This window comes from Schistocerca piceifrons, chromosome X (assembly GCF_021461385.2).
Source record: "Schistocerca piceifrons isolate TAMUIC-IGC-003096 chromosome X, iqSchPice1.1, whole genome shotgun sequence".
Classification (NCBI taxonomy): domain Eukaryota; kingdom Metazoa; phylum Arthropoda; class Insecta; order Orthoptera; family Acrididae; genus Schistocerca; species Schistocerca piceifrons.
In genome coordinates, this window is record NC_060149.1 from 107,749,659 (window position 1) to 107,773,181 (window position 23,523).

General features: G+C 37.2%; 1 protein-coding gene across 2 annotated transcripts in view; it reads right to left on the reverse strand.

The window, feature by feature from the left end:
• Positions 1-915: 915 nt before the first annotated feature.
• Positions 916-23,523, reverse strand: part of LOC124721590 (transcriptional activator protein Pur-beta) — a 336,588-nt gene continuing 313,980 nt past the window's right edge. For both annotated transcript variants that reach the window (XM_047246639.1, XM_047246640.1), the window contains 2 exons: positions 22,841-23,068; positions 916-2,888 (listed from right to left, as the gene is read on the reverse strand). In XM_047246639.1, the coding sequence (XP_047102595.1) occupies positions 2,736-2,888; positions 22,841-23,068 (381 nt within the window). In that variant the 3' untranslated portion in view covers positions 916-2,735. The remainder of the gene's footprint in view (positions 2,889-22,840; positions 23,069-23,523) is intronic.

The window sequence follows — 23,523 nt, forward strand, 5'->3', positions numbered from 1 at the left end:
TGTTTTATCTGCTGTAACATTGTAAATAACAAACATGTTAACATTATTTAAAAAATCAAAATTTCACAAAGTACTCTTGTAAAATTTGTAAAGCTTGTATAAAGTATTAAGTTTTTTCTAATTTAAAAATGAATGTAGAATTGTTTCTCTTTTTTAATTTGTTGTTTGGTCGATGTGCTGGTAAAATAGAATACGACTTAAGAAAATTCTGATTCAGAAATCACAGTTCTATGCATTTTTCTCAATAGTCATTTAAAATAAATTGCTCAACTTTTTAGCTGATTACATTTTGATTGCATCAGTTGAGAGATTTCAACATTACTCACAGCACTGCAATCCGTAACTCCTGAAATGTGAACAAATTTTCCCAAAATAAAATTGTCCAAATTCAACAATTGGATAATATCATCTGGATTAAAGCTAACAAACAATATCACTTATTTAATTATGACTTTCTGAGGAAATTTACTTATAGTGAACCACCATATACATTATTTGACACAAATTACAACTTAATGTATAGGAAAAATACTGCACAGTTTACTCACTTATTCCATTTGCATAGGTAATGAGGCCTTGAAAGACATTCAGACATATTCAAAACACCAACAACAGTATTAACAACAACACCTTAACAATGTTACAGCAGCTCTTTATTTATTACCTTAAATCTGTTACTGCTGATTCTAAATTGCCCTCAAATTCACAATGAAATATATAAGCTATACTAATGGCAGAATACTGAAGGCAGTGTTGTAATGAAGTGAATCAATGCAGTATAAAGTCCTTTTCTGACCAATGGCTTTATCACACATTGTACTTTTTTTTGTAACTCATCACTGTAAACCAAAGGTGTTTAGATAATGAATATGGTGAATCATTATCTATTTTCTTTAATAAGCAAACTACAATGAAATTAGTCACTCCAAAATATTAATTATTTATTTGAATCCAAAATCAGAGTTCAACAAACATAACTGTATGTTTTAAAAGAATCAAGTATGAGGAGACAGATGCATAGTTCAACCTCAAACTAACTGTTTCCTCAATAGTCAAAAACAATCCACAAGAAAAGTTCCAACACTAAATCAGTAAACTACAAATCCCATGCCTGCTGAACCATAAAAAAGCAACAGCTAAACCTAAATCCAAATTTCTTGAATACTAAACCTGTTACAGCACCAGGCTGCAACAGTTATCACTTCAGTTTGTCTGAAAATAGTTTCAATATCACTCTTCGCAACAGCTATCCAACATGACAGTACATTAAGCAATGAGATAGTAAGTTTATTGTGATGAAGGAAATGTAAGTTGAAGAGCATGGTCTTCTCACAATGGCTTATCACTGCACATTTCACTTTTAAAGCAATTATCATAATGCCAATGTGTAATCAGATGTGACAAAACGTAATTGACACCCTACTTCAAAGAAATATGGCACAGCCTTCTGAGTCCTCAAGTTCCCATGTAACTAAGTTATGTGAAAATCAAACGTTTGTACCCACTTTCCACAATGATATTGTAGCAATAAAATTTTAAATATAGAGAAAACCAAACTATTATGGCTAAACTATTTGACATTACTGTTACTATGTCTTAACAGAAGAAAACTGATGCCTGGAAGGTCACTGATAAAACAGTTAACTGCAAACAAAATTTTATATATGACCAAATTGGATTACAACTGGTACTCTTGTAGTAATTTACAAACTTTATTAAAAAATAAAGTGTGGTTAACAATAACTCCACAAATATTTCACATTAAAATTTCTTTCAGTATCAATTCAATAAAATTTTTATGCATCATAACATTTAACTTAATAACATTTTATAATAATCTTCTAATGCTGTTTACATGTGTAAAATTACTGGAAAGCGTCATTTTAACTTTAAACTAGTTTTCATACATTGTTTAATATATGAAACTTTCTGATATCACTTTCTTTGTAATGCTCTTTCTAAATCAGCTGACCACATTGTCTCTGAATTCTGTCAAGATTTATAGACTCGCAACTCATTACTAACTAGTAACCTTTAACTCTGATTCAAACAACAAACAACAGTACCTATTAACAGAAATAAAGCAACAGACCTCTAACAGTGCTCAGAGACTCTCTTTGTCCTTTGTCATTCTGTTCCATATACTATTTACAAATTAGTGAACTTCCAAAGAAATATACTTCCATAATAATTTGATATACAACTTCCATCTATAACCTTTCTACACAAAAAAGCAATCATTCAGCTTCCTTCAGCTTAATTCCTCCACCCATTTAACTAACTCCATAATCTTTTTTTGTGGTTTTTCAGCTTTTTTTTACACTCTCATCATAAATGATATAATCTCAAGCAAATAAATTAAAAAAAAACTATTTCCTCTGTTCCATTAATGATGTAAATTAAGATTCGAAGTCAATTTGGCAATATAACATTTCTTCATAAAACCTTACCCACTCCAAGTACATCAAATTTGTGAAACTCAACTAGTTATACATAATCTGCTCATTACTCTCTAGGGCCATCTGCAAAAGTGTTCACTGTTTCTCCTGGACATAAATCTTGCTTATTTATACATACTCAAACTTTTACTAATCATCTTGCATGAAAATCCAGAAACTTTTACAATCACCTATGGAATTCCATAAATTTGAAGACAATCTATGCTTTCCTTTCTCTGGAGTCTTGATTCATTGGATGGAAGTGTTTTTGAATGCACCCTAGGAGGAAGGTAAACCTCACTTCGTGTTAGGTCCACCTTCTGATCCACCACCTACAGACACTTTCTCACCACCTTCCTTCATTTTTTCACAGTAATCTGCAAATATATCTCTAAATCGTGCCCAGGACTTCTCTGGAACTGTGATAGCTGTCCGGAAATTAGTCTTCACCTGAAGTATGAAATAGTTAATATTACTGTCTTTGCTTCTATGCATAAATTTGAAAACAATACAAAATGTTACTAGTAGTAATGGCAGTCTTTAAAGTTACACAACTCAATGATATGTTGACATATTCCCATCAGTTATATTAATAATTCTCAACCAACATTACTGCTAATATCATCATTTGAAAAAAAAAAAAAAAAATTTTAATATCAGTTGGCTGCAATAATACCATCATAATTATGTACAGATTATGTTTCTCATATGACCTATAATAAAACTCATTTCTGTATATGAATATATTTCACCACCATTGCTCGAGGGAGTGAAATACTGAAAACCACATATCACATATCATAAATAACTATTACCTCAAATGATTCAGACGTAACCAGACTTCCATTTTCAGATGATAAATCACATGAGTTCATGTTTTCAATATCTGTCATATCTAGAGTAAGTAACAATAACTCACACAACAGTATGCACACACACACACACACACACACACACACACACACACACACACACACAACATTGCAGTATTATCAGTCAGTTAATGCAAACTGTAAATATTGGAACTGTACTGTGAAGGACTGTCAATATTAGAGCTGTAGTGTAAAGGACTGTAAATGTGTTACAGACCACTGCCAATGTTTCCCAGATTATAAAGAAGAAAACAATGTACGGGATGAAAATATCATGTTATTCTTTCAATTACTGCAGAGTTCACAAAAACAAAGAAGTATGTGTGTTTATAATCATCAGTTGCAAAATTTAAAATTGAAAAACCTAGAGAAAGGTCATTGTTCAAATCAGAAGAATTTCATGCAATGAAATAAAACATGGAGTCTGAGTCCAACTTCAAAATTGTATGTTAAATTTACTGAACACATGTATGGAAAAACTGTCAGATTAGCTTAATAGCTTCTGCTGTCCTGTGAAGTTGGTTTTATGTGAGGATTATCTAAGGCTTAAGCATGCTATGTCCAGAAAATACTTCTGATGCGTAAGTGTCCAAAATGTTCAATTACAAAATACCCTCAGTATTTTTTTCTCACAATCACAACCAATGTTCTAATATTCTAGAAGTATCCCTCATTATCTCCCTAACCCTTCACCATAGCCCCTTCAGAACTCGTTGTTTCCAGCAAACATCTTTCCTGGTACTACTGTAACATGAAACAAGCATGAGCTTGATTGAAGAAATGATATGACAAAGGAAACGAAAGAAAAGTTCGGAGTAGGTATTAAAATCCATGGAGAAGAAATAAAAACTTTGAGGTTCGCCGATGACATTGTAATTCTGTCAGAGACAGCAAAGGACTTGGAAGAGCAGTTGAACAGAATGGATAGTGTCTTGAAAAGAGGGTATAAGATGAACATCAACAAAAGCAAAACGAGGATAATGGAATGTAGTCGAATTAAGTCGGGTGATGCTGTGGGAATTAGATTAGGAAATGAGACACTTAAAGTAGTAAAGGTGTTTTGCTATTTGGGGAGCAAAATAACTGATGATGGTCGAAGTAGAGAGGATATAAAATGTAGACTGGCAATGGCAAGGAAAGCGTTTCTGAAGAAGAGAAATTTGTTAACATCGAGTATTGATTTAAGTGTCAGGAAGTCGCTTCTGAAAGTATTTGTATGGAGTGTAGCCATGTATGGAAGTGAAACATGGACGATAAATAGAAGAGGATAGAATCTTTCGAAATGTGGTGCTACAGAAGAATGCTGAAGATTAGATGGGTAGATCATATAACTAATGAGGAGGTATTGAATAGAATTGGAGAGAAGAGGAGTTTGTGGCACAACTTGACTAGAAGAAGGGATCGGTTGGTAGGACATGTTCTGAGGCATCAAGGGATCACCAATTTAGTACTGGAGGGCAGCATGGAGGGTAAAAATCGTAGAGGGAGACCAAGAGATGAATACACTAAGCAGATTCGGAAGGTGCTGGGAGATGAAGAGGCTTGCACAGGATAGAGTAGCATGGAGAGCTGCATCAAACCAGTCTCAGGACTGAAGACCACAACAACAACAATTGCCCAATCAAAGGATTCCAACATGTGACCTAGATTAAACATAGTCCCTGTGACAGCATTCCTCTCAATTTGTTTTAAACATCCCAATCCAGTTTTTCTAATATATAACACAAAAAATAACTTTGATAATGTGTCTTCATATCAGAAATTAACTCAGATGTGGTCCTTTTCGGTCCTACGAAATGTTTCCTATGACGTTCTATTAAAGGTGATTTTTTGAGTGAGTGAATATGATGAGTTGCCCAAGTTCCATTACAGATGTCACTACACTCCTGAAATTTGTATATTTGTACTTCACAATCCGGGGGAAATGTCTGTGTTGTGGTCACTCAATTTTATGTGTAAGCCTCAGCAAATATTTCCAGCACCTGTCGCGCTCACTTCCAAATAATCCACACTACTGTTGTGGTCTTCTGTCCAAATACTAGAATGGTGCTGCTCTCCACACTAGTGTATCCTGTGCAGCATCATCATCTCTGCGTAACTACTGAACCTGCACCTGTCTGAATCTGCTTACTGTATTCAAGCCCTTTCTCTGATAATCAAATTGATGATACCTTCATGCTTCAGATTGTGTCCTATCAACCAATGTCTTCTTTTATACAAGTTATGTCATTATTTCTTTTCTATATCTACATGTACACTCTGCAAATCACAATCAAGTGCCTGACTGAGGGTTCATCGAACAACCATCACAATAATTTTCTATTATTCTTATCTCTAACAACATGCGGAAAAAACAAACACCCATATCCTCCCATGTGAGTTCTGATTCCCTTACTTTATGATGATCATTTCTCCCTTTGTAGGTCAGTGTCAACAAAATATTTACACATTTAGAGGAGGAAGTCGGTGATTGAAATTTCATGAGAAGATTCTGCCACAACGAAAAATGCCTTTGTTTTAATGATATCCACCTCAAATCCTGTATCATGTCAGTGACATTCTCTCCCCTATTTTCGATAATACAAAATGTGCTGCTTTTCTCTGAACTTTCTGAATGTACTCCATTAATCTTATCTGGTAAGGAACCCATACCACGCAGCAGTACTACAAAAATGGATGGACAAGTGTAGTGTAGGCAGTCTCTTTGGTTTTCCTTCCCCACAACATTTTCTGTTTCATTATTTATGGTCAATTGCGAATTTTTGCAGCATCCAGATCTCTCTTCTAAATCATTTTGCAACTTGTTTTGATCTTCTGATGACTTTACTAGACGATAAATGACAGCATCATCAGCAAACAACCTAAGATGGTTGCTCAGATTGTCTCCTAAATTGTTTATATAGATAAGAAACAGTAGAGCGTCTATAACACTACCTTGGGAAATGACAGAAATCATTACTGTTTTACTTGATGACTTTCCATCAGTTACTACAAACTGTGACTTCTCTGAAAGGAAATCACGAATTCAGTCGCATAACTGAGGTATATTCCATAAGCATGCAATTTCACTACAAGCCACTTCTGTGGTACAGTGTCAAAAGCCTTTTGGAAATCTAGAAACACAGAACCAATTTGAAATGCCTTGTCAATAGTAAACCACACATCATATGTGTAAAGAGCTAGTTGTGTTTCACAAAAATGATGTTTTCTAAATCTGTGTTGATTCTGTCTCAATACACCATTCTCTTCAAGGTTATTCATAATGTTTGAACACAATATATGTTCCAAAATCTTGCTGCATATTGACATTATGATACAGGCCTGTAATTTAGTGGATTACTCCTATTTTTGGTGTGACCTGTACAACTTTCCAGTCTTTGGGTATATATATCTTTCACTGAGTGAGCAGTTGTATACGATTGTTAAGTATGGAGCTATTGCATTAGCATACTCTGAAAGGAACCCAACTGGTACACAGTAATTCAAGTTGCTTCATTACTCTGAAGATATCTACTTTAAGTTACTCATGTTGGCAGCTGTTCTTGATTCGAATTCTGGAATATTTACTTCGTCTTTTTTGGTGAAGGAATTTCGAAAGGCTGTGTTTAGTAACTCTGCTTTTACAGCACTGTCGTCGATAGTATATCCATTGCTATCACACAGAGAAGGTATTGACAGTGTCTTGATGCTAGCGTACTTTACATACGGCCATAATCTCTCTGGATTTTCTGCCAGGTTTAGGAACAAATTTCATTGTGGAAACTATTATAAGCATCTAGCATTGATGTCCACACTAAATTTCGAGCTTCTGAAAAGCTCGCCACTCTTGGAGATTTTGCATTAATTTAAATTTGGTATGCTTTTTTCATTGTTTCTGCAGCAGTGTTCTGACCCCTTTTGTGTACCAAGGAGGATCAGTTCCATTGTTTATTAATTTATTTGGTATAAATCTCTCAAATGCCGTCAATACTATTTCTTTGATTTCATTCCACATCTGGTCTACATTTACAGTGTTAATTTGGGAGGAGTGGACATTATCTCTCAGGAATACGTCAAGTGAATTTTTACCTGCTTTTTTTAATAGGCATATTTTTCATTTATTTTTGGTGGATTTTGGGGTTACAATATTCAACCTCGCTTCAACAACCCTGTGTTCACTAATCCCTGTACCTGTTTTGATGCTTGTTATTAGTTCAGAATTATTTGCTGCTAAGAGGTCAAGTGTGTTTTCACAACTGTTTACTATTCACATGGGCTAACAAACTAACTGCTCAAAATAATTTTTTGAGAATGCGTTTAGCACGATTTTGTATGATGTTTTGTGCATACCTCTGGATTTAAAAATGTATTTTTGCCAACATGTCAGGGGTAAATTAAAGTCGCCACAAACTATAACTGTACGAGTAGGGTACATGTTTGAAATTAAACTCAAGTTTTCTTCGAACCTTCCAGCAACTGTATCACAAGAGTTGGGAAGTTGGTAAAAGGATCCAATTATTAGCTTATTACTGTTGCCAAAAAAGATCTCAACCCACTCCAACTGACAGGAACTACACTGTGACCCAGGGATCTGTCTACTCTCCTCTTAACTAACATATTGAGGAAACATTTATTTCAAGTTCCATCAGGGATTTTATATTGTAATGGATAGAGTTTAACTTTTACAAGGCCCTCTTTTCAAGTTTTTTTTCGATCCATATCGCCATACCATACACGTCTTAAATTTCACAATAGAAACACATTAGTTTAAACTTAGATACTACTCCCACTGTCTCAAAGCTTTAGATGTATATGTTTGCCAAAACAAGTGATAATGGAGTAACCATTGCCACATCATCTGTTTGTTAATGACATTTTCTGTCAAACAAGAAATAAGTAGATGAGAACTTTTCCACAAATAGTTCCATGAATACAGACAGTGGGATTTGAGCTGGTGTAAAAAGTGTGCAGAGCTGTGAATGCAGTGTTTACACTTCCCAATGCACTTGCTGATAATGCATTTCAAGTACTTTCTAGCTGACATGTAGGTGTCAACAATATTACTAACTACCGGTCTTACAGGAAGGACATTTAATGTTGTTATATGGTGTGCCATACTCAATGAGAGAAGTTATCATCTTCCTCTTGATTTTATTCATAAGACTGACATTTATCTATCAATAGGCAATGATATTAAAATTATGAAAAATCATCTTATTGTTGTCCACACGTGAAATTATTGCTATAATGAATGAATCATCACCCAGATGTTTATCAATGAGATTAATTAATACATGGCTCCCTGCATTTTGCCTTGTCTTTTTGTACAAGTGACTCAGTTTCGCTTTCAGGCATGCAGACTTTTTCAACTGCATTGATTCTGCTTGGGACTATTCCATATAGTTAACTCATTCTCATGAATATGAGGAGTACAGCTGAAACATAAATATAGAGATGCACTCTTGAAATGACAACTAGCACTTATTTGATTGTCATGAATGCTCTCTCATAGTAGTGCCAGGCTCGCATGGCGCATAATCATGTTGACAGCTGTTGTGTTAATATTACGTTGAATTTTGGCGAATATAGATACAATTTAATTGATGAAAGAGGAAACATTACAATGCAGCAAATGAGGCAGACTAAAGTGAACATGTACATCTAAAAATGAGACTGACGGAAAGCGCAAAATGGCTAAGCAGGAATGGGTCGAAGACAAATTTAAGCATTTATAACTACGTACAGACAGATAATGTTTACAGGAAAATTAAAATAATCCCATGGAGAAAAGAGAAATAGATGCATGAATATCAAGAGCTTAGATGGAAAACCAGTATTAAACAAAGAAGGGGAAGCTGAAATGTGGAAGGAATATATAGAGGGACTGTACAAGATAAATGAACTTTTAGCAGTATTAAGGAAAGAGAAGAGGATGTAGATAAGGATGAAATTGGAGATATGGCACTATAAGAAGAATTTGACAGAGTACTGACAGACCTAAGCCAAAACAAGGCCCTAGGTGTAGACAAAATTCCCTCAGAATTACCGAGATCCTTGGGAGAGCAAGAAATAACACAACTATCTACCTTGTATGCAAGGTATATGAGAGGAACGAAATACCCTCTGACTTCGAAAACACTGTGAAACTCCTCTTCCAAAGAAAGGAGGTGCTGACAGGAGTGAATAACAACAAATTATTAGTTTAATACATTGTTTTTGCAAAACAGTGACAGCCAGAGAAAGTGGTCATTGTGCCAGAGTTACATTTGCATGAATTTGTGTGTGTGTGTGTGTGTGTGCGTGTGTGTGTGTGTGTGTGTGAGAGAGAGAGAGAGAGAGAGAGAGAGAGAGAGAGAGAGAGAGAGAGAGATTTTGAAGAAGGTTTTTTGGCCAAAAGCTTACTTGTTTAGCAGTCTTTCTGTTGTACCAGTTTATCATTTCATAATATTGACAAGAATTATTTATAGATAAATGGAAAACCTTGTAGAAGCCGACCTTGAGGAAAATCAGTTTGGGTTCTGGGTTGGAACACAAGAGGCAATACTGACCCTATGACTTATCTTAGAAGATAGGTTAAAGAAAGGCAAACCAACATTTATGGCTTTTGTAGACGTAGACAAAGCTTTTCACAATATTGACTGAACTACATTCTTTGAGATTGTGAAGGTAGAAGGGGTAAAATACAGGGAGCGAAAGGTTATATACAGCTTGTACAAAAAACTAATTGCAGTTATACAAGTTGAAGAGTGTGAAAGGGAAACAGTCGTTGGGAAGGCAGTGAGTAACTTATCCCTGATATTATTCAATTTGTACATTGAGCAAGCAGTATAGGAAACCAGAGAAAAATTTAGAAAGGGAATTGAAGTTCAGGGAAAAGAAATAAAACTTCTGAGATTTTCAGATGACATTATAGTTCTGTCAGGGACAGTAAAGGATTTGGAAGTGCAGTTGAACAGAATGGACAGTATCTCGAAAAGAGGATGTAAGCTTAACATTAACAAAAGCAAAACAAGTGTAATGGAATGTAGTCAAATTAAATCATGCAATGCTGACAGAATTGGACCAGGAAATGAGACATTGAAAGTAGTATACGAGTTTTGTTACTAGGGCAGTAAAATAGCTGATGATAGATGAAGTAGGGAGGATATAAAATGTATACTGGAAACGGCAAGAAAAGCATTTCTGAAGAATAGAAATTTGTTAACACTGAATATAAATTTAAGTGTTACTCTTTTCTGAAGGCATTTGTCTGAAGTGTTGTGTTGTAAGGAAGTGAAACATGGAAGATAAGCAGTTCAATAAGAAGAGAACAGAAGCTTTCGAAATGTGGTGCTACAGAAGAATGCTGAAGATTATCGCAAGCACTGAATAGAACTAGGGAGAAAAAGAAGGGATCATCTGATAGGCCACATTCTGTGACAACAAGGAATCGTCAATTTAGAAATGGAGGAAAGTGTGTGGGTAAAAACTGAAGAGGAAGACCATGAGGCAGATACAGGAAGTAGGTTCAAGTGAATGTGGGTTGTTGTTTGGAGGTGAAGTAGCTTGCACAGGGTAGAATAATGTGGAGAGCCGCATCCAAAGAGACCTTGGGCTGAAGACCACCACCAACAACAACAACAGTCTATCGAAATAAAGGTGTCATAAAACCTTATAAACCAGGACAGAGGCTTCAATTTGAACAAGGATTGGGGTCTGGCACTCAATTTATTAAAAACTCACCAGTCATCGCATCCACCAATGCTGTAAAACATTGAGAGAATGTGAATTTCATGGAATATCAGTAAGTGCTCTGAAAAACAAAAGAGCATCAAAGGGTGTAGTGGGCATGACAAGTCATAGTTCACAGTCTGGTTGACTGCTCGCGATAAGTGGGAAATCTGGGTTCGAGTCCCGATCCAACACAAGTTTTCGTTGTCGTCATTCCATTCTACAACAGATGGTAGTCCTTATTCACAATTGTGAATTAATTTGATGTGTTTGTCTTGCTGACATCCCCCACGAAATGAGGGAAGGAAAAAGATTTATCGCTTACTACATTTAAGCTGTTCATGCAGTAAAATTTCAGTGTCAGGCATGATGTTTTAATTTATTACTTATTTACTGCTAACACTATTTGCAACATACTTTGCAGACAGTATATATGTAATTATATCACTGACTGTATCTGCAAAATTATATCAGTGCACAGCATGTATTTCATGAAATATGACATCATAAACATCGAGATGTGTGAAAAATTTGCTTTTGCTTAGAATGGAGCACAAATTACCCCGACTATACAGGGCTATTACAAATGATTGAAGCGATTTCATAAATTCACTGTAGCTCCATTCATTGACATATGGTCACGACACACTACAGATACGTAGAAAAACTCATAAAGTTTTGTTCAGCTGAAGCCGCACTTCAGGTTTCTGCCGCCAGAGCGCTCGAGAGTGCAGTGAGACAAAATGGCGACAGGAGCTGAGAAAGCGTATGTCGTGCTTGAAATGCACTCACATCAGTCAGTCATAACAGTGCAACGACACTTCAGGACGAAGTTCAACAAAGATGAGAGGAACTTGATTATCGGCTTGATGTCTGCCGAATCACTAAAGGGGCACATATGGAACATTTGTGAATGCCTAAAAAAACTTTTTGAGTTTTTGTATGTGTGTGCAAAGCATTGTGAAAATATCTCAAATGATAAAGTTATTGTAGAGCTGTGAAATCGCTTCAATCATTTGTAATAACCCTGTACTTATCCAGCTTTTCATAGTGAGAGCACTTAGTGACTTCCAGCAAACGTTATACATAATTTCAAATGTTTTCTAAACTTTTTCTCACTAACATGTTCAATGGCAAATATTTAACACATTAATTCATTTGTAAAGTAATCAGGCATTTGAAGCTGTTTTATGTATTAGGAGTTCGATTCTTAAAGAATTGGGTGTTTATTGGTCAATGTAAATTTGCCTTTCTTCAGTTTATCTTATAATAGAAAGTGTAAGGTATTTATTTCGAGTCAAAAACATTACAACAATATTTACAATATATACAATATAACAAATCAGGTCAAATCAAAAAGAACAAACTAAACGGTATTAGCCCAAAATTGTGCAACGGCAGCAGCATTGTCTGAAACATCAACAAGCTCTTGTGTGGAACATGATACAGGACATCTAGGACAGTTAATTAAATGTTTGGTTGTCTGTTCTTCTCCGCAGTCACACAAGGTGGAAGATTCCTTCATGAAGCCCCATTTAAACAGATTGTCCTTAGTTCGTCCGACGCCACTCCTGAGCCGATTTAGAGACTTCCACACTGTCCAGACTTGATTTCCACCAGGAGGAAGGGTCTCAGAAGGAGTCATCCAATCGTTACTGTCAGATTTTGCTGTCCACTGAGATAGTCTGGCTGCTCCAGTCCGACCGGTGAGGGGTGTAGTAGTTCTCATGAAGCTCCTCCTAGATTTGAGTCTACTAATTGGTAGCTGGTATCCATGTAGCAGGTGATCGGTGTTATGATCTGCTTTATGTCTCTCAAGTTTGGCTGCGACTTCACGCCTTATGTCTGGAGGAGCAATACCTGCTAGTTTATGGAGTTTATCAATAGGTGTAGCTTTGAGGCATCCCGTTACTGTCCTGCAGGTTTCGTTCAGGGCCACATCAACCTGCTTTGCATGAGATGACTTGTACCATACAGGACATGCGTATTCAGCTGCGGAATAACACAAGGCCAAGGCTGATGTTCTTAGTAGTTTGGGATCTGCACCCCAAACGCTGCCAGTGAGCTTCCGCAGGATGTTGTTACGAGCAGCAACTTTCTGCTTGGTGTTAGTGCAGTGTTTTCTGTAGGTCAACGTTCGATCTAAGGTGACACCCAGATATTTGGGGTAGAAACAATGTTCAAGCTCTTGATCTTCCCAAAACACTGTAAGTTTTCTATAGGCCTCTCGATTGCGTAGGTGGAAAGCACAAACTTGAGTTTTAGCAGGGTTCGGTCTTAAGTTATTGACTCTGTAGTACTCAGATAGGTCCTTGAGAGCAACAGTAAGCTGGTTTTCTACTGTGTCAAAATCTCTGGCTTGTGTGACTAAGGCAAGATCATCTGCATAGATGAAACTCTTTGTAAGAGAAGGTTGAGGCTGGTCATTTGTAAATATGTTGAACAATATGGGGGAAAGGACACTACCCTGAGGCAAGCCATTCCTTTGACTTCTCCATCTACTCTTTCTTCCTTGGAACTCCACATAGAATCGCCGGTTTTCCAAAAGTGTCTGCACAGTTCTGGTGAAATTAATGTCTCTAGTGATGTAGTAGACTTTGTGCAATAATTGTCGATGTTGAATGGTGTCATATGCTGCTGTGAGATCCACGAAGACAGCCCCGGAAATGTATCCTTTTTCATATCCCTCTTCAATATGTTCAGTCAGATTAAGGACTTGTGCTGTACAATTCTTTCCAGGTCGGAAACCTGCTTGTTGAGGTATGAGTTGTTTTTCAACAATGGGAATGAGTCTATTTAGCAACATTCTTTCATAGACTTTATACAAATGGCAAAGGAGCGAAATCGGTCGGTAGTTCTTGGGATCAGCTGCACCCTTTCCAGGTTTTAGTAAGGGAATAACTTTAGTTTTCCTCCAGATGGCAGGGATCTGTTTCCGCTTCAGACAACCATTATAGAATTGCAGAAGCCATCTTTCCGTGATGGGACCAAAATGTTTAATTTGCTCAATCATTAGGTCGTCTAGACCAGGCGCTTTACCATTTTTGCATTTCTGAATTGCGGTTCTGAGTTCTTGTAAGATGAAGTCATTTGATATATGGTTGTTTTCACGTTCAGGTTCTCTTTTGAGTTTTGTTCTATCTTTAGAACAATTGACCCTTCCATTCTGAACTAGATGATGAGCAATTTGATCTGGTGCAATGTTTGCATGGCCATGATTGTGGACAGGGTCGTTGTTCAGGCGTCGCAGCAACTGCCAGGCTTTCTGACTGCTTTTAGACATATCAAGGTTCTCGAGTAGCTCTATCCATCGTTCTTTTTTGGATTTGGCTAAGGCTGAGGATAAATTTTGGCCAGCAGTTAAGGTTTCAATGCTGTAAGGATTATCATTGAAAAGTTGGATATAGTTATGTAGATGCTTCACGGATTCTTCTGTCAAGCCAGGTATGTAGTTAACTCGACAGCCTCTGGGAGTTGAGAGTCTTGAGCATCTTTTCACGGCTTCTACAAACTCATCATAGTTGGAAACTGAGGGTTCTATGCGTGAAACTTCTGAGTCAAGGAGATCAGCAAACTTCTGCCAGTCTGCTTTCTTGAAATTGTATCGCCTTCGGAATGATGTGATTCTAGGAGTAATGGCTGCAAACACTTGGCAGCCTATGGGGCGGTGTTGAGTATTTGGTATCGGATTTAGAACAGTTTTTCTGCATTGGTGAGCTATGTTCTCGCTAACAAAAATTAAGTCGGGGTTATACCCACGTTTCCAACGCCCACTGTTAAAAGATGGTGGGAGTTTATTATCATGGACAAGATTAAGATGGTTGGTATCAGCCCAAGTCAAAACTGCTTCACCATTACTGTCGTCCTCAGCATAACCCCAAACACTGCTATGACTATTGAAATCTCCAACAATAAAGTGAGCTTGTTGGTTGGTGTAGTTGTCTGTAGGTGAAAATTGGAAATCTGCTCCTGGGGGTTTGTAAATTGACGACACAATACAACCATTCAGTTCTACAGACAGTATTTCAATATTGTTGAATTCTGTAAGTGAGGTAGAGAGAGAACAGTGTAAGGTAAATATCACCTAGCATGTTCCTACATTTTGCCTCTCAAAGTCCAATCCCTTGTCCACAATATGGAAGACGGGCAACCACACAGAGTATGAGACTGCCCTTGGAGTGATGTGCAATGGGGACTGTGTGTCCTGGGAATATTACGGCAGCTTTGAAAGCCCAGCAGGAACATTGAAAAGTAGCAGCTAATAGGGCTCTGATGCTGCTGCTCGGTAGTATGTGGGGATGGCTCCCCAAAGGCTAAGAGAAGAAAACCCTGATTAAAAAATAGCAATCCTCTTCTGGAATAGATTGGATGTAGGGCTGACAACCCACTCCATAAAAAGAACTCATGTCACTAAATTTCAACAAAAAGAAGCTGGATTGATCAATGGTGACAAACATGGTGATGGAAAGGACAATGATAACGGACAAACCAATGGTGGAAGAAAGAGTAGAAACAGAAAACACAAATCTGATTCATACACAGGAATCTGCAAAGTGAAGTCTCTGTATAACCCAAGAGGTCCGAGAATGTTAGCAGATCTAACAACGAAACCCAATCAAAGTATTATAGCTCTACAAGAAGTAAGGTGGACTGGAAGTGAAACTAGTTCGGAAATAAATAAATAACAAAAGTGCTTTGCATCATGGCAGACCCACAATACTATACTGTTGGAAGTGGAATCTTAGAAAACTGAGAAGCTAGCATGTTCTGTAGTGGTAGTGCGGATAAGCATGAGTTCAGTACAGCATCTGTGGTACACCAACAGCTTAACAACCTTGCAATTGGGCTCACATGTATCAGTACTAGGCTAACAACACTGAGGATAATGGGGAAATTTTTCAATTATTCCATAATCAATGACCATGCATCAACTGAGGAAGCTAAGAAAGACAAAAAGGACTTGTTTTATGAACTCCTGAAAATAACATATGATGACTGTCCAGTCCACAATGTAACAATACTTGCTGGTGGTCTACATTCTCAAGTGGGAAGGGGAAATATTTAAACCAACAGTTGGACCCCATAACAAACGTATTATAAGCAATGACAATGGATGAAGGCTAGTCTTATTCACAGCATTCTGAAAAATGATTGGGGGCACCTCATTATTTCTGCATGAACATAAAAGATACACAAAAAGGAACATGGAAGTCACCAAATGGGAACATTATTAACCAGACTTAACATGTGTTGACTGATGGAAGACATAAGTCAGACCTCTTGGACATGATGAGTTTCAGAGGCCCAAATGTAGATTCAAACCACTTTTTGATATAGGTATGAGTTAGTGCTGAAATCTAAATGCATAGAACAGAAACAGAATGTAAAAACTCTAGAATCCTTTGCAATTTGAAAGCAATACCAGGAAAATATATCACAGATACTTTAAAGGACTGAAGAGTGTGGCAACATCGAGGAGCAATGGGAAATAATAAAGAATACTGTGGAGACATCAACAAATGAAACACTGGGTACTGAAACAAGGTGCATAAGATCTCCTTGGTTTGATACTGAGTGTGAGATATCAACAGATGAAAAGAATGTAGCATACAGAAGAACCTTAGAAACAAACAGTATAAGAGCAAGTTTATAAAGAAATAAGTATGACGAAAAGAGGATCCCTCATTTCTATCAATGAAAAAAGAGAGGATAGATGAAAGCAAACATCAAAGAACTACGAAAATAATGGCTCACCAACTCTGGAAAAGATGAGAATTGCTTTGAAGAAAATGAAAAGCAATAGGTCACCACAAACAGATCATATTACAGCAGAACTATTCGTACAAGGTGGCAGTCAGAAGGCATTCTCCGAAAACAGGTGATTTCAGTATGGGGCAAGAAGGGAATGCTCCAGGAGTGGAAAGAAGAAATTATTTGCCACGAATACAACAAAGGAGATATGTTGGAACAGAGAACTATCAAGGAATTATGTTGCTAAACTTGGAATACACTATAAATCATTTTCCTATCTACTGCTTGACTGTCTCCTACAAATTGTTCAGAGAGATATATTAGCTCATACAAGTGTGGATTTCTCCCACAGAAATCAACAGTAGATCAGATCTTCACCCTACGACATATTTTAGAAAAGACAACTGAATTTAGAATTTGCATGTGCCATCTTTTCATCGACTACAAATTAACATATGGTACCCTAGATAGAAAGCAAATGTGCTGCACCTTGACTGAACTAGGAACTCCTGAAAAATTATTAAGGTTTGTGAGTATGAGAATGATAACGAATGAAGTACAGAGTAGTATAATAATGGAGAAAGTCATGAGGGATGCCAACCTGCTCAGTAGGGAAACTATAGTTTACAAATCTGTGCAGATACTAGCTTATGCTGATGATATACATATAGTTGCAAGAACTATGAAGGCAAAGGATAAATTCATCACACACGAGCAGACAAATGGGAATATAAGACTCAATATAAACCAATAGAAAACAAACTACACGGTTAATGGAATAGCATGCAAGGAGAACACGCCACCTTCAATAACTGTGGACAATTATACTTTTGAGAGATTTTAGCAGATTAAGTATATGAGATAAGTTAAACAGACATTAATAGCAGCTAACATAGCCCATTTTGTATTAAAGAAATAATGATTTATTATACACTTTTTAGACCAGTGCTTACATATGCCTCGGAAACTTGGTCATTAACATCAAAAGATGTGGGCATGCTAGATGGCTTTGTCGGAAAGGTACTTCAAAGAATTTTTTGCTCAACCTGTGAAAGAAGGATTTGGAAGAGTAGGTACAACAGGTACAATCATAACCTGTAAATTACACACACACACACACACACACACACACACACACACACACACACAAGAGTTGGAGATAAGTGTTGCCATGTGTTGCTAGGTACGGTAACTATCAAAACTGACATTGGTCTCTTCCCTAAATATCCTAATGTGATATTTAGGGGTTAGACCAATATCAATTTTGATAGTTCCTGTACCCAGGAAGAGATAGCAATGCTTATCTCTAAGCTTTTACATTTGACAGTTAGCCCATTTTTCAGTGCATGTCTTCATATATACATCCGCTTATTAGATCAGTGAAATCAGTGAGTTTGAAATGGGTGGGACAAATGGCATGCATGAGTGATATGAAAGTAACTAAAAGGATATTAGTTGGAAATCCAGGGGTGACAGAAGACAGGGTCAACTGAGAACTAGATGAATAGATGGAGTCATGGACGACTTGCAGACAATATGCTGTAGAGGATGGAAAGCTTGAGTGTTAAATCATGATAACTGTCAAAGAATTATTGAAGAAGTTTCACAATGCAGAAGAAGAAGAAGAAGAAGAAGAAGCTCCTACATTTCTTGAGGGCTTAAAGCAATATTCCCTGAGGTTGGCTTCTGCCAGTTTTTCCATTTATAGATAAATAATTCATGTCACTGTTTTGAAAATATGACTTATTACAGAATTTAATACTCACCCTTGTCAGCACCTTTCTTCTTTGGAATATGAGTTATTACAGTGTTCTTGAAGTCTGAGGTTAATTTGTCTGTATCATATACATTGCATATACGGTAGAATAGTTTTGTCATTTCTGGCTCTCCCAGGACCTCACTAATTTTGAGGGAATGTTGTCTACTCCTGGGGCCTTGTTTGATTTAGGTCTTATTCTTGCAGTATCACAGTTCCAATCTCAGTTTCATCCTATTTCTCTTCTACCTCTATAATACTGCCTTCAGGTTTGTTTCCTTTGTATAGACCCTCCAGATATTCTTTCTGCCTTGCTGTCTTCCCTTCTTTGCTTATTACTGGATTGCCAACCGAGTTCTTAACTTTCATTCAGATGCTCCTCTTTTCTTCCAGTGAACCTTTAATTATCCTATTCGTGGCACCTATCTTTCCCCTAGTCATACACAATTCTACAGACTTACATTTTTCCTATAGCCATACTTGCTTCAACATTTTGCACTGTCTACTCTCTTTCGATTGTATAAAATGTTCAAACAACTTACAGGAATGCTGCCAGGAGATGTCTCCAACAGCCACTGAGATTCCAAAAGGAGAACACTCAACCACTTTAAAGGCACAAATGCTACAAGAGCATGCCATGCAAGGAAATTTAAAACCTCAGTGTGTGGGGTTACACCAGCTATGAACCACAATACAGGGACACCCACACAAAAGAAACTAGTGCCACCACACAACCAAATGTGATCACCATCAAAAGTTATTGATGGTGAATATTAATTACCAACATGTGAGCAAGTAGCTTTAACTCTGCACCTCTGTTTTTTGACTAGTGAGAGAGCAGGATTCTAAGCAGAATTTAAACAAATACCTCCATATCTATTTACAAGGCCAGTTGCTAATTTAATCTTAACTGCTTTCTTAATACAACTATCCCAATAGCTGTAAGTGTATTCCAGAATCTCTGTGGTGAAATAATCCATCAGACGATAGATACCATGGCAATGTTCTGAAACAGCAGATTTGCTCAGCTGTTGTAAGCACGATGAGGCTATATACATAGGTCCTCCGAAGTCATGATGGTCTGATCAATGGATGACATGCCACAACTGCTTGGGATACAGTAGATACCTGCCTAATGCCAACCGAGATCATACTTTACAGACCCTAATCTTCGATGGTTGTTGAAAAACACACTTCACACTGTGTTTCCACAGAACACTATCAATCCTGTTTGAAATGCTATCTGTGTAAGGGAAAAAGGCCGCAGACTAAGGTGCTATCTCGCTATTTTCATCGGTCCCCAGATTCAAGGTTGGTTGATAATACATGTCTGATCTGTCTTCCACTAGAACTATTCTGGTAAAAGGTGATTCTGGGATGGGCTAACTCAGCTGACAAAGACTGAAGAAAAGACATTTTTAAATGTTTAACACCAAAACTGCAAATTATTTACTGGCTGACTAGTTTTTGGGCATTCCCAATTTTCAGTCATGTATCACATAGCAAAAAATTTGTTACGAGTGGATGTGCCAAATGTGGATAATAAAGGTGATGAAATAGTTCATATGGTAACTACTTATGTACTTGTATTTATGACATGTTTGATGTGGACAGTTCTATTTATGTCATCACATTTAAATGTATCTCATACCTGTGTTAAAAGATGTCGCAGATGTAGTTACAGCTTAGAGTATTATGTTAATGTATGTGCATAATATACCTTTTTCTTTTTTGCACTACATTCATTATCCACAATGATGTGATCCACGTGAAAACAATATTTTATATGCCACTAGTTGCAGTGCCCAGCATTGCTCATTACGTTTAATATCTGCCACGCAAACCGACTGGCAATCGAAGGGCATATTTAAATCACCGGGTATTGACGGAATGTAGGGCGCAAATATGTCTTCACCCGTGGCATACCCTGTGACAATCATGGCCTCTATTACATTCGGCAACAGTATCTTCACAGCCAGCCTTCTTCCATGTAACAATGACAATTAAGCAATAAATAAGAGTTTGCAATCACGTTTTTGTCAAATTTTTGCACTTTTGTTCATCCTGTGATCTAGACGTCTGATGGTAACTATCTCTGAGATGGGCAGTGCTGACATAATTTATTCTCACAATAGGAATTACAGTCAGTTTACCATGATGTATTTCGTTTCCTAGGCATTTAATTTTTCATTACTCTTCTTCACTGTTTCATCTGAGTGTAAAAACTTGAAGTTAATTGGCCAAGAACTTTTAGAGGTTTTAGGTAACAACCTTTCCCCTTGATATATTGCATACATATATGTTTCAAGTCATATCGTGAAATCTTATGTAGACAGTGATCTTCCTCTTGTCTTGAAGGCAAAGTGTGCAAAATTTCACCAATAGCAGAACAAAACTATAGATGTTTATGAATTACAAACGAATAAACAGACACACTCTCTTCTTTACATGTATGTAAACAGAAGATAAATGACGGAACCTCCAATTTGTTGCACATGCGCAGAGAGCTCTTCAATATAAACTTTCTTTTGGAACACCTTGTATGCACACTGAGGTGGCAAAAGTCATGAAATATCTCCTAATATCATGTCAGACCTCCTTCTGCCTGGTGCTATGCAGCAACTCAACATAGCATGGACTAAACGAGTCATGGGAAGTCCCCTGTAGAAATACTGAGCCATGCTGCCTCTACAGCCACCTGCGAAAGTGATGCCGGTGCAGGGTTTTGTGCACGAACTGACCATTCGGCCATAATTACCCACAAATGCTTGATGGGAGTCGTGTGGCCAAATCACTTGCTCGAACTGTTCAGAATGTTCTCCAGAACAGTCACAAACAACTGTGGCCCAGTGACACGACACCGGTGTTTGGGAACGTGAAGTCCGTCGATGGCAGCAAATGGTCTCCAAGCAGTCGCACACAACCATATCCAGTGAATGATCCACGTAAAGACGAGCTCTTACTGACTAAAATTGGAACTCATCTGACCAGGCCACAATTTCCAGTCATCTAGGAGCCAACTGATACGGTCATGAGCCCATGAGAGGCACTACAGGTGATGATGTGCAATTGGCAAAGGCACTCATGGTGGTCGTCTGCTGCCGTAGCCCATCAACGGCAAATTTTGCCACACTGTCCGAATTACGCAAACACCACTGCTCTCGGTTATTAAGTGAAGTGCATCAGCCACTGCGATGTCCGTGGTGAGAGGTAATGCCTGAAATTTGGCACTCTCAGTACACTCTTGACATTCACTAACTATTTCCGAAATGTAATGTCATATGCATCTGGCTCCAACTACCATTCAATGTACAAAGTCTGTTAACTCCCACCACGCAGCCATAATCACGTCAGAAACCTTTTCGCATGAATCACCTGAATACAAATGACATCTCATTGAATGCACTGCCCTTTTATACTCTGTGTACGTGATACTACCGAGATCTATATATGTGCGTATCGCTCTCCTGTGGTCACCTGTGTCGATGGAGAATTTGTTCTTATTGGATTGCACTGTGTCTTATCATAATTTTGACAGGTTGTGATGAAAATAATATTATTATAAAGTCTTATACAATCTCTGACATGTTTAATTTACTTCGTGGTCATATTCAGTATGAGGCAGTGTGTTAAGCTGTTACGATTTTCAGTGTATACTTTGTAGTCTTGTATTTGGTGAGTTACTGAAGAAGGATGGAGAGCAATTCATATGTTGATTAAATAGCATCTAAATCAATTTCGGGGGAGGATGGGGGGGAGGGGGGGGGGGGTTAAAATTCATAGAGCCAGACCAAAGGTGAGTACAGTAAGCAGACTGAGAAGAATGTAGGCTGCAGTAGTTATTTAGAGATGAAGAGGCTTGCACAGGATAGAGCAGCATGGAGAGCTGCATCAAATCAGACTTAAGACAACAACAACAACAACAACAACAACAAAGAACTGTTCACATAAACAGAATATAGACTTCTTTACCTGTTCCATCCATCCTGATGTTAGTTTTATACAGTTTTCTCAACTCTGATATCCTTGTCCATTATTAACATTTGTAAAATGAGGTAACTCTAGATACTGTGTGTTTACTATTACTGTTCTCAGTATTATTTTAATTCTGAGATTGTAATTTTGTTTCATTGAACCAGATGCCCAATTCAATAAAAATTAAACAAATAAGGAATAAAATATGGAAATATTACGGATTCTGCAGAATTTATTAAGAAAAATGTGCAGAATATAAACAGGTGGCCACAATGACTACGGTTTTTTTTTAAGCATAGCTTTTCAACTAGATTTTAACTTGAGTTTATGTGAGAAAATGCCAAATGTTTCTGACTTACTTCAGAGATCCGCATGTAGATTCCTCTGTTGTTCTGACCAATGTCAAAATAGAAATTCTTATTCTCAACCCGCATGTGCCTTCCTTCTGGGAGTTCTCCTTTGAATCCTCCATCATCAGTTCCAAATTCTTCCAGAAGATCTGTTAATGCATCTCTAAATTCAATCATTCCCTGTGCTGGTATAGCTATCTGAGAACGTGGACCACCTCGGGTGATTGTTTGAGACACCTGGAAATTAATTATAACTTTGAGATTCACATAATTTTATGCTTTTAAAATTCACATTAAATGAATAGGAGACTACAACCTTGCCCCACTTCTTCCTTTCTTCTTCTCTCTAGAATAATTTTCAGTCATTTCAGATAGAAATTGTTTAAATTTCAGCTGAATTAACAAGTGATGTGAACAGTAGTTTAATGACTTTAAGAAGGTATCCCTGCATCAACAAACAATTGTTCGGACTTCTTTATCTGGTTGTATGTATGATGCACCCACGTCTCACAGAAACAAACAATTTTTACATGAGATTTGCCATAGCAGTAATAGTTCACCTTTTATCCTTCAGGAACTCAAATGGGAATCTCTGGAGGTAAGGTGACATTCTTTTTGATAAACACTATTGAGAAAATTTAACAAACTGGCATTTGAAGCTGACTGCAGAAAGATTCTGTTGCCTCCAACAT